At 42.1% G+C, this 13,045-nt stretch overlaps 1 protein-coding gene across 1 annotated transcript in view; it reads left to right on the forward strand.

Annotated features, from left to right (window-relative positions):
• The first annotated feature begins 1,230 nt into the window (after nt 1–1,230).
• The window catches only part of INSC (INSC spindle orientation adaptor protein), a 1,175,511-nt gene continuing 1,163,696 nt past the window's right edge, over nt 1,231–13,045 (forward strand). The window contains exon 1 of the mRNA XM_086958676.1: nt 1,231–1,312. Coding sequence (XP_086814802.1) covers nt 1,308–1,312 — 5 coding nt within the window. The 5' untranslated portion in view covers nt 1,231–1,307. The remainder of the gene's footprint in view (nt 1,313–13,045) is intronic.

Raw genomic sequence — 13,045 nt, forward strand, 5'->3', positions numbered from 1 at the left:
GATTCAACATAGAATTTTGAAAATTCTATGTTGAATCCGCATATCAGTTTTGGCATATCTCTTGGTCTATTATGGTGTTGTTTTGAGGCATTCTAATGGGGTGGGGTAAAAATTCTGAGCTTGTGCTTCATTTAGCCAAATCTTAAATTTATGGTCCAAGTATAGTTGGATACCAGGTTTTGCAAGTATTCTGGATGGGTCTTCAAAGACTTGTAGGCAGTGCATGAAATTTGGGATTTGCTTTCAAATACTATTGATGTAGTCTTATGATTTGACCTTAGACAAAGTTTATTAGTTTGAATTTGTACTTTTATATTTTCTATTGTTTATTTTCCTTTTGAAGTGCCATTGTTTATTTTTTATTAAAGTAATCCATCCACTATAGTATCATGACTTTTCTTAGTTCCTTTCAGAGGTTCACCTAAAAGAGCAGAAGGATCTTTTCAGGGATTATTATTTGTTAATATTTTGTTAGCGCTGTGATCAGATGTACGAAGGTTAGCTCTAGGATCGAAACAGAACCCTAGGGTTCTTGCCGTTATGTGTGGGTGAGGGGTTGAGACCTTAAGTCACACAATCACTAGGATTTCATTTGGTGGGTCATTAAATCACTCTCCTTCTTTCAGTGGCACATATTTAATGTAACCTGTTTGATTTGAAGTTTTGCCACATTTTTTTATCCAGCCAGATCTGGAATTGTCAGTTGCTTACAGGTCGAACTACAGTTGATGTTTTATGATTATCTCTGCCAATGGCCAAGTATTAATTAATGTAATTAATTTAGCGTGTGCCATAGGTAGAGTACTGATGGACTGTAGATATCTTGTGTTCAACTGGGTGCAGGTCCCATTACTTCTGATGTGTGAAAATGGGCCCTCCAACATATTTTATCATCCAAATTGTGTCCTTTACCCTTGGTTCTGTCATCCAAGCAGCCTTGATTGCAGCAATAGTAGGGGCAATACTTTCTCTACTTGCTTCCAGGTTATGTTTTCTTCTCATTTGGAAAGAGTCGTTGGCGGGCGGGGTCTGATGCGGCCATCCTTGCCTGTGTGTATATCGTATCCCTTTCACAGGGATGAAGGTGTTGCTGCAGTCAGATCCAATCGATATTGTTATCGGTGTTTTTATCACTAATAAACTTCCAACAGTAGTTGCTTGCTTGTGTTTTTCTACTGAGTTCTACATTCACATGATTTGTATATCTGAACGACTGATATTTTCTTCTTGCAGACATCCTTAAAGCTCTACACAGTGCAACAAGATAAAGTGACATCAGTGGTGGTGCTGAAACACAGTATCGAACAATGAGGTAGGACTAAACTGTTCTCTATACGTTATGTGTTTCCGTTACGGGAAGTCTGCATCCTACTTTACAGAGTATATTTTTTTAAAAGGTATTTATTTAATTTACCCTGTTTTACATTGTATTTTAGTTAATTTAATTAATATGAGCACAGCTTTACCTTTGAAATTTATAACCTGAGGCAAATTTTATCTCTAGAATTGAAACCCACTCTGCTATAGAGAATGCAGAACGGCATAGGGTAGAGTACACATAAAAATGATGGATGGAATTCTTGAAATAATTTCAGCCACTGTTAATTACTTGGGTCACATCATAATCCATCATTAATTTGCACACCACATCACATAAGCCAAGTCAGGTCTTCCCTGATCCAGAAGACAAGCAACCCTCATTGTGGGCTCCTCAGCCAGGTACTGCAAGGTTCCATGATGCAGTATGCACAGAACCCACATCTGACCATATCTGACACACTAAAATATACAAAAAAGTGATGGATGATATGCTGGAATTATGGGACTAGTCCAATCCTAAAGGCATAGAGTAGAGAAGCATGCTGTTCTGTATCACAGACCTAAGCATTGCAAAGAAAGGATCTTACTCCTAAAACAAATATATATCACTCAGTAAATCTCAGAGATAGCTTATTGTAATGAAATGCACACTATTATGTGTGACTAAATGAAGTGGACACATTTATTGCCAGAGAAGATGACTCAAGGGATAGCATATAGTAAGAATCAAAATTCACTGAAACATTGATATAGTTTCCATCAAATAGTAGATGTAGAATCTATGTTTATGCCCATTTGAAGGGCTTGAGGATCATTTTTGATTATCGCCTGAAACATCTTATTCAATGGATAGATATGCTAGTAAACGTGGCCAGTACATATTAATCGCGAGGTGCTGTAGGCACTAAAGATAGTAGATGATGACCTTCCTTTGTAGCCCATTTTGTGTATTGTTGAACCAGATTGCGGCATCCAAGGGAGACCTTGCAGTGTATTTCAAGACTAGTGTACAGAGTCTTGGGTTTCACCTCTCAGTGGAGGTTAGATTGCTTCTCCACAGATTAGTAAATTTAAATTACAGATGGAGAATCTTTAACTGGCTGCGATACCTTGATAGCACTTTTTCATTTTTTTCAATTGTTTTATTACTCTTCTTTGCATATTTTGCATTCAAATTTGCAAATCTATTTTACTAAGCAAAACATTTTTAAAAGACATTCACAAATAAAACAGCAGCCAACTTAACTAAAAATTACAGAAACATTTAAGCAAAGCAATAGCTATGTGGAAGTGTTTTACCAACAAATTCTATCGTTTTATAACATTTAGGGATATAAAACATTCACATTTTAAAACGTGGGGCACCAGTAAAGAAGTCATTATTTTATTATTATTTTTCTTAAAGACAGTAAACAATCAAACAACAGATGCGTTGAACCGGTCATCTCCTAATAGTATTTCCCACCATTCACTCAAATCCTGGTTATAAAACCTTCAAATCTCCAATATACATGGATGCCAACATTCATTCTAAATACCACATCCCTCATCTTTTAAAAAGGTTTTGATGATAAAGAATTATAACCAGTTTTTAGACTTTTGGGCACAATTGTTTCTCAAAACACTGATTTGTAGCTCATTAGCTTATAATGTCCAGGTTTCTTCACATACAAAATAAAATGGACATTCTGTTTTCTGGTTAAAAAAAAAAGGCCATGCATACGCCCAAGCTCATTGTCTAATCCATTGCCAAATTTGGGAAGGCAAATACCTATTTAAAAAGCTTATTCCCTGATTTTGAGAACTAAAGCTTCTGTCAAGAACAACAATTTCACTAATGTAGGATGCCTGGGTGGGCAGATGGGAGCTACTCATCCCAATCAAAGCTTTAAATATAAAGGAGTTCAAAAAAGCCCTCCATTTAACTTATGAATGGTAAGTGAATCTAAACAGAAGTAATAATTATGGCTTTCACTTTCATTTTATACCAGTACTTATCCTAAAATAAAGTACTGTAAAATGTTAGGAAGAATTATTCATAATTATCCATAATGTACAACCTTTTACCATTAAGCTTCCAAGTAAAGGACAATCTCATTTTGCCACATTTCATATATAGGTTTGTTTATTGTTAAGCTCCAGCTTAATTTCCTTTAAATATATGTTTAGTTTATTAAGTTTACATTGCAAAACATTTGGTTTCAGAGTACCCATCATCAAGCCTTCCTCAACTAAGACTCCCAATCTATGTCACTCAATTAGGGAGAGAATGAGTGATCGTGGGCGATTACGTTTGGTGAATGGTCTGTAAAAACCAAAATAGCAATTAACAAGCAAGCACCCTTGATTAAAATCACTCTCAATTGGCATTTTCTGGTCAATCTACCTTTTACCAAGACCTCCACCCTAATCATCTGGTGAGATATCCCGATTCCACAATTTAGGCAAAAGTAGCTCTCTATGCAGTGTATCACCATGCAAATTACCACAGTAGAAAAAGGTAGTCCATTGTTGATGGGCCTTTCTGAAACCCAGCCTGTTCTACTGATACAAGACACTTTTCCCTCAACCTAATCTCTAAGCTACTTAAGCAAAAGCATGTTTAAACCTTTTTGCCTTCATGCAATTATAGTACGTCTGGTCATCCATACTGCACTTCTTAAAAATATATAAACTTAAAAAGCTATAATGTCCTTTGAAGAAGGTGGGATTTGGCCAATTATTGTCACCTATTGAAAAATGCATAACATTTTCAGCCCATCATGCCAGATTCTTGCAAAGATGTGCCCTGAAACGCGATCCAGGCCAGCATACCTTGACAGGCTCATAAAAGAGAATATTTTTGTACTTTTTATCCACAGACATTAGATCTAAAAGAAACTTGCTCATTTCATTGTCCAATTCCATGAGCCTTTATAGTTACACATGCAGGGGCATCCATTGTTTGTTTCGTACCCAAGGTAACTATTTTACAAAAAACTTCAGGTATTTTGCCAGGAACTATTAAATCTAGAATGGTGCCCCATCCTTTGAATTTCATGGGTTCTTTTCTCTCTTTAACCATTCTGCAAAATGTATGGTGTCAGGACTGCAGAAAATTCTGTGGTATTGGACTGCACAGGAACAGAGATGCCGATTCCCAAATCCACTCTGAACAATAACCCAGAGCCCACAGATAACATGAGTCTCTAAGCCATCATCCCGAGGGAAGGGGGATTGGATAAAATAATAAAAGAGAGAGAAGAGAAGAGACTGTCTGGCAGATTCTTGTCTTCAGATCCGGTCTGCAGATCTTGTCATGACTAATGCAAACAGGGAAGAGAGAAACATATCATTAGCTCCTAATTCTACCTCACTAATCTATCTAAATTCCCTATGGGCTCTAACCTACCAAGTAAATCTCCAGAACTAGCCTCTCTTCTGTACCATCAGCGTGCATGAGATTTTCTGTAGCTGAAATGCACCTTCTCTCCGAGTGTTCAATAAGTATGGCTTTTAATGTCTCTTTTTTCGTACTTTTCCTTCGAATAATTCAATGACTGAAACTTTAGGCTTTCGCCTCACGAACTCTCTTGACTTGACTGTTCTATGTAGATACTAGTAACTCTCTTGACTAAATCGTTCTCTGCTCAAAACTAATCTTTATAGTTCGGTACATTCTCAAGAGAAAATCCGATAACAAGTTCTTCAGAATTACGTAATTCACAGTCTTTTTAACATGCGCTAGGTGACACTTATCTCCGTAGTTCCGTTCTCTCTCTTCACAGAGAAACGGAGCGCCAACTCCTCCTCAGTCGTCAGTGCCAGGCAAACGCACTCGACAATACTTCACGGAAACTGGTAATTTCGTACTGCAAGTTTCTCCAAAATGATCTTCTCTTGGCTGGGAAATGGGCAGGGAAGCTCTAAAGGGAAAAACTATGGAAACGGAACTAGAAGACTTTCTTCACCTCAGCTGCCGTGATGATGAGGCTGGAAGACTAGAACGCTAACTCCACGCGACTCTGGCGGCCATCTTGGAGTGCCGGAGTCGCATACATGCTGACCAAGAACCTCTTCCTTGTCGTGCATCTTTTTTCAAGGAATGTTCCATAGTGATCGTGTTCAAATGAGGGGTAAGGGTTCTGACATATGGTCAACTCAAAATATCAGCATGTTCTCCTCATATGGTGATGTGGGTGCATGGCCCCTACTTTCTTTTCCAGATCATCACTAGAGAATCTCTTAACTGTAGACACTGGTGGCACAGTGAGGTCTACAATAAAGAACGGACTACTACTGATGACAAATGATGAGATGGAGTGGATGAAGGGGGATTATTAGGTCATAATGGGAATTATACACTTTTGGCACATGCTGCTTGCTCACGGTATGAGGCAAATGCTAGTGAAAGTTTAGGAAGTTGATGATTACTAACTCTATGGAAAACTGCAAAGACCAGAAAGCTAACCGCAATAATAGAATTGATGAGCTTCTTTGCTTGACTAATAAACAAACTAGCTCAAGCAAATCGAATCTCACCTCAGCATGAAATACCTTCCAGGCCTTGGAGATGTCTCTAAAAAAATAAATAGCCAAATGGTAAGAAGCAGCATCCCTTAAAAAAATCATAGAAATCAATTGCATGCCTCGTGGTTTGGAAACCTAATCTTCACACCAGTAAAACTACTAATCCGGACAAAATAAAAAAATGGGAGGTCAATCTCAAGGAAGCATTGAACAATATGATTAGACAACTCATTGGCATTGCTGAAGAGGGATATGAAAATTACAAAACAGAAGCAGACTCATTAGCAAAAAGAATTGAGGAAGCAAAGTGAGGGGAAATCACAATAAATAATAAAGAAATTCTTAATCAAATCATAGATGAATATAAGGAGAACATTATAAAATGGAAGAACAGAACATTTCTTTGAGATCAATAAGATTATCACCAGAACAGGGGAGAGTATACACATTTGCCAAATGATACAGCAACCTTACAACTGGGGCCTCAAAAGAGCCAGACCAAACTCTGTTCTCAACAGAACCCAGTTCGGGCGTGGGCTCACCAGCAAATGATATCATAGCCTCCTCTCTATGTTTTGAGGAGGTTAAACGCTTACGATTTGGTATGAGAAATACAAATACCGAGGATACAAAATAGCGCACAAGCAAAAGGAAACCAATCAATCAACACCCTCCGGAGTAACGACAAGGACCAGGAAGAGAAAGGAACTAGAAAACACCTCCAACAACTAACAATACATTTATCTGACACTACACTGACTAATCACCAAAGTACTGGACCTGGGATTATCTTTTTGCCCAGCAGCCTTTTGGATCCTGTCAAAACCAAGACTACCTTTTCAAATTCCCACATAAACTTGAACTTTCTTCCTTTTTTATTGAGAAACTGCCACAAACAATGAAGGAACATTTTTTGTATTTTGGTACCACTACTATAAAAGATCAGAAGATATACATCTCATAACCTCAAATTTAGAACATCCTGCTTTGACACCTGCAGAATTAGCACACGCGGTGGGGATTGACACAACCCTAACTATGACCAATACCATTTAAAAGAAATCAACCTATACTCCTCAGCTGGCACCTGGCAACACCACAGATTTATTTCACACTATCGTTATTCATGACTTGAACATAGTCTGTCAAGTACAGCAAACAAATATATATTTCTACCCAGGAATCTTAGTCTAAAAGAAAGAACTGTTCTCAGACATCTGCAAGAGAAAGAAGATCGTATTATCAAAGAAGCATATAAAGTAGGGAACATAGCCCTCCTACATACAGAAGTCTTTGAACAAGAAGCACTACCGCAACTTTCAGACATGTACTACTCCTATGCGAAAAATCCTAACAATCCAGTCAAGCAGATCCAATTAAATCTGAATTCCAAGTTAGATGAATGGCATAATTATGCCCTATTAACATGGGATTAGAAATGCCATCTTTATATTGATCACCCTCATATGGCACCCTATACTTATTACCAATTACCAAAAATCCACAAGAAAGTCTTTCCACAGTTTGGATGCCATATTCTAGCAGGCATCAAGTCAGCCTGTTCTGATATTGGTGTTTTAAATGACCTTCAGCTGCAGCTGTTTATGAAGGATCTTCCCTTATACATATCAGATACCAAAGACATCCTGGGAAAACTACAAGATGTCACATGGGAACTTGATTACATACTTGTCACCATTGGCGTATGGAGTATTTACACTTCAATAAAACACAGAGATGGAATTAATGCAATACAAATGGCTTTGAACAACAAACCAGCTGGATTTCTGGAATACAACAGCATGATTGAGATGCAGTCTTTCAGTCTATAAAACAATATATTTGGTTCCACTGGAGAGCCCTATAGACTGACACAAGGGTAAGAGATGGGCATACAGTTTGCTTCCTGGTATGCCTGTATATTTATGGGAGAACTGGAGAGATAATGGCTTTGGGATGATCATTTCAATGACTGTATCTTCCACATCATTTTTTGGGAAGATATATAGATGATATATCACGCAAACAATTTTGAAAACATTTTTGAAGGAAATTAACAACAACAATGGAATATTAAGATAATTTCTACCTTCTCCACTAAACAAATCAATTTCTTGGACATTACAGTCTATATCAATGACTACATACTAAAATGTTTAGTAAATATTCAGCAGGAAACTCAACTTTAAAAGCAGACATCTGTCATCCATGCAGCACCATTTGCAGTGTCCCAAATGGAGAATTCCAATGAGTCAAGCTCAATTGCAGTGATGAGGAAACAGACCGGCCAGCTCCAAATGACCTAATTGATACACTACAAGAAGTAGGATATAGCAAAACTAATTTACATACAATTGCAAACGAAATAGAAAAAACGTCTCGTTGTTCCAAACCAAACCTTCCTTAGACAAAGGTACAGAACAATATCCAATTTCTAACCAATTAACACAATAGACATAATGGACCATATGTATCATTCAAAATTGCGATCGCAAACGTAGAAATTCGCAGAATTTCGGCATTTGCGATCGCAATTAGGTTTAATGGTATGTATAAAAGAAAAAGTGCCTCGCAAAATATTTTGCGAATGCATTTAAGGAATTGCAATTTGCGATTCCTTAAACGGAATGTATAAGGCACCCAAGTTGTGCGAATATGGCATAAGGAATCGCAAATTACCACCAACTACAGGTTGGTGGTAATTTGCGATTTCTTTCAAAAATGCACATTTTTGCATTTTTCAAAGAGGCATGTGGTGCACATACATGCCCTTAGGGAATGTATGTGCGTCACATATGCACCCATGCTCATTTCAGGGGTGCAACAGGGTTGCCTTTTGACAACCTGGCACACTTGAAATTGCATTCTAAATTTGCGATTCTCTAACTGAGAATCGCAAATTGAGAATGTCTTCCCATTCATTCCTATGGTCCTTTAGGCCCATAGGAATAAATGGGGAGGTATTCCTGAATTGCAAATTGCAATTTGTCATTCCCAATTAAGGAATATGTAGGATTCGCAAAATGTATTGCAAATCCTACATACATAGCGTTTTGTGATTCTCAAATAACGATTCCCAAAAATTCGCTATTTAAGGATCGCGAAACCTAACAATGATACCTATGGCCCTATATCATTATATAACCGAAAAGTTCTAATATGCCACTGGCATGACTTACTGGGTATTAATAAAATAAAATACTTCGAATTATCTCCAGGGACAAAATTCCTGATAAATGATTGCATTAATTGCAACAGCACATATGTGATATATATATTATCATTTATCCTTGCTCTTGTCTATATGTCAAGCAAAACAGGTGATGGACAGAATGTGGATCAATGTCACACATTCACCCCAGTCCAAAGATCTGGGCCCAAATCCATCGTTTTTTTGCACTCCACACCACCCTGGGTTAGACAATGGCGATATGCAAATCAGCTCTGACCCTGTGCCCCATGGGAACAGTCCAGTCCAAACTACAAAAGCCATGTCCTTCCCAGAATGGAATCAAGCATCCAAGGACCGGACCGGTTTCGAGGTAACACCTCTCATCAGCCCGGCTAGCTTGACTCCAGTGGTGTGGAGTGCCTGGGACCCACGTCTGAGCATCCCCAGCGCACTTAGGGCGGAATTTGCAAACAAAACAGGTGATGGACAGAATGTGGATCAATGTCACACATTCACCCCAGTCCAAAGATCTGGGCCCAAATCCATCGTTTTTTTGCACTCCACACCACCCTGGGTTAGACAATGGCGATATGCAAATCAGCTCTGACCCTGTGCCCTATGGGAACAGTCCAGTCCGAACTACAAAAGCCATGTCCTTCCCAGAACGGAATCAAGCATCCGAGGACCGGACCGGTTTCAAGGTAACACCTCTCATCAGCCCGGCTAGCTTGACTCCAGTGGTGTGGAGTGCCTGGGACTCATGTCTGAGCATCCCCAGCGCACTTAGGGCGGAATTTGCAAACAAAACAGGTGATGGACAGAATGTGGATCAATGTCACACATTCACCCCAGTCCAAAGATCTGGGCCCAAATCCATCATTTTTTTGCACTCCACACCACCCTGGGTTAGACAATGGCGATATGCAAATCAGCTCTAACCCTGTGCCCCATGGGAACAGTCCAGTCCGAACTACAAAAGCCATGTCCTTCCCAGAACGGAATCAAGCATCCGAGGACCGGACCGGTTTCGAGGTAACACCTCTCATCAGCCCGGCTAGCTTGACTCCAGTGGTGTGGAGTGCCTGGGACCCACGTCTGAGCATCCCCAGCACACTTAGGACAGAATTTGCAAACAAAACAGGTGATGGACAGAATGTGGATCAATGTCACACATTCACCCCAGTCCAAAGATCTGGGCCCAAATCCATCGTTTTTTTGCACTCCACACCACCCTGGGTTAGACAATGGCGATATGCAAATCAGCTCTGACCCTGTGCCCCATGGGAACAGTCCAGTCCGAACTACAAAAGCCATGTCCTTCCCAGAACGGAATCAAGCATCCGAGGACCGGACCGGTTTCGAGGTAACACCTCTCATCAGCCCGGCTAGCTTGACTCCAGTGGTGTGGAGTGCCTGGGACCCACGTCTGAGCATCCCCAGCGCACTTAGGGCGGAATTTGCAAACAAAACAGGTGATGGACAGAATGTGGATCAATGTCACACATTCACCCCAGTCCAAAGATCTGGGCCCAAATCCATCGTTTTTTTGCACTCCACACCACCCTGGGTTAGACAATGGCGATATGCAAATCAGCTCTGACCCTGTGCCCCATGGGAACAGTCCAGTCCAAACTACAAAAGCCATGTCCTTCCCAGAACGGAATCAAGCATCCGAGGACCGGACCGGTTTCGAGGTAACACCTCTCATCAGCCCGGCTAGCTTGACTCCAGTGGTGTGGAGTGCCTGGGACCCACGTCTGAGCATCCCCAGCGCACTTAGGGCGGAATTTGCAAACAAAACAGGTGATGGACAGAATGTGGATCAATGTCACACATTCACCCCAGTCCAAAGATCTGGGCCCAAATCCATCGTTTTTTTGCACTCCACACCACCCTGGGTTAGACAATGGCGATATGCAAATCAGCTCTGACCCTGTGCCCCATGGGAACAGTCCAGTCCGAACTACAAAAGCCATGTCCTTCCCAGAACGGAATCAAGCATCCGAGGACCGGACCGGTTTCGAGGTAACACCTCTCATCAGCCCGGCTAGCTTGACTCCAGTGGTGTGGAGTGCCTGGGACCCACGTCTGAGCATCCCCAGCGCACTTAGGGCGGAATTTGCAAACAAAAGAGGTGATGGACAGAATGTGGATCAATGTCACACATTCTCCCCAGTCCAAAGATCTGGGCCCAAATCCATCGTTTTTTTGCACTCCACACCACCCTGGGTTAGACAATGGCGATATGCAAATCAGCTCTGACCCTGTGCCCCATGGGAACAGTCCAGTCCGAACTACAAAAGCCATGTCCTTCCCAGAACGGAATCAAGCATCCGAGGACCGGACCGTTTTCGAGGTAACACCTCTCATCAGCCCGGCTAGCTTGACTCCAGTGGTGTGGAGTGCCTGGGACCCACGTCTGAGCATCCCCAGCGCACTTAGGGCGGAATTTGCAAACAAAACAGGTGATGGACAGAATGTGGATCAATGTCACACATTCACCCCAGTCCAAAGATCTGGGCCCAAATCCATCGTTTTTTTGCACTCCACACCACCCTGGGTTAGACAATGGCGATATGCAAATCAGCTCTGACCCTGTGCCTCATGGGAACAGTCCAGTCCGAACTACAAAAGCCATGTCCTTCCCAGAATGGAATCAAGCATCCGAGGACCGGACCGGTTTCGAGGTAACACCTCTCATCAACCCGGCTAGCTTGACTCCAGTGGTGTGGAGTGCCTGGGACCCACGTCTGAGCATCCCCAGCGCACTTAGGGCGGAATTTGCAAACAAAACAGGTGATGGACAGAATGTGGATCAATGTCACACATTCACCCCAGTCCAAACATCTGGGCCCAAATCCATCATTTTTTTGCACTCCACACCACCCTGGGTTAGACAATGGCGATATGCAAATCAGCTCTGACCCTGTGCCCCATGGGAACAGTCCAGTCCGAACTACAAAAGCCATGTCCTTCCCAGAACGGAATCAAGCATCCGAGGACCGGACCGGTTTCGAGGTAACACCTCTCATCAGCCCGGCTAGCTTGACTCCAGTGGTGTGGAGTGCCTGGGACCCACGTCTGAGCATCCCCAGCGCACTTAGGGCGGAATTTGCAAACAAAACAGGTGATGGACAGAATGTGGATCAATGTCACACATTCACCCCAGTCCAAAGATCTGGGCCCAAATCCATCGTTTTTTTGCACTCCACACCATCCTGGGTTAGACAATGGCGATATGCAAATCAGCTCTGACCCTGTGCCCCATGGGAACAGTCCAGTCCGAACTACAAAAGCCATGTCCTTCCCAGAACGGAATCAATCATCCGAGGACCGGACCGGTTTCGAGGTAACACCTCTCATCAGCCCGGCTAGCTTGACTCCAGTGGTGTGGAGTGCCTGGGACCCACGTCTGAGCATCCCCAGCGCACTTAGGGCGGAATTTGCAAACAAAACAGGTGATGGACAGAATGTGGATCAATGTCACACATTCACCCCAGTCCAAAGATCTGGGCCCAAATCCATCGTTTTTTTGCACTCCACACCACCCTGGGTTAGACAATGGCGATATGCAAATCAGCTCTGATCCTGTGCCCCATGGGAACAGTCCAGTCCGAACTACAAAAGCCATGTCCTTCCCAGAACGGAATCAAGCATCCGAGGACCGGACCGGTTTCGAGGTAACACCTCTCATCAGCCCGGCTAGCTTGACTCCAGTGGTGTCGATGGATTTGGGCCCAGTTCTTTGGACTGGGGTGAATGTGTGACATTGATCCACCTTCTGTCCATCACCTGTTTTGTTTGCAATACCGCCATAAGTGCGCTGGGGATGCTCAGACGTGGGTCCCAGGCACTCCACACCACTGGAGTCAAGCTAGCCGGGCTGATGAGAGGTGTTACCTCGAAACCGGTCTGGTCCTCGGATGCTTGATTCCGTTCTGGGAAGGACATGGCTTTTGTAGTTCGGACTGGACTGTTCCCATGGGGCACAGGGTCAGAGCTGATTTGCATATCGCCATTGTCTAACCCAGGGTGGTGTGGAGT

Source organism: Lissotriton vulgaris, chromosome 2_1, assembly GCF_964263255.1.
Source record: "Lissotriton vulgaris chromosome 2_1, aLisVul1.2, whole genome shotgun sequence".
Classification (NCBI taxonomy): Eukaryota; Metazoa; Chordata; class Amphibia; order Caudata; family Salamandridae; genus Lissotriton; species Lissotriton vulgaris.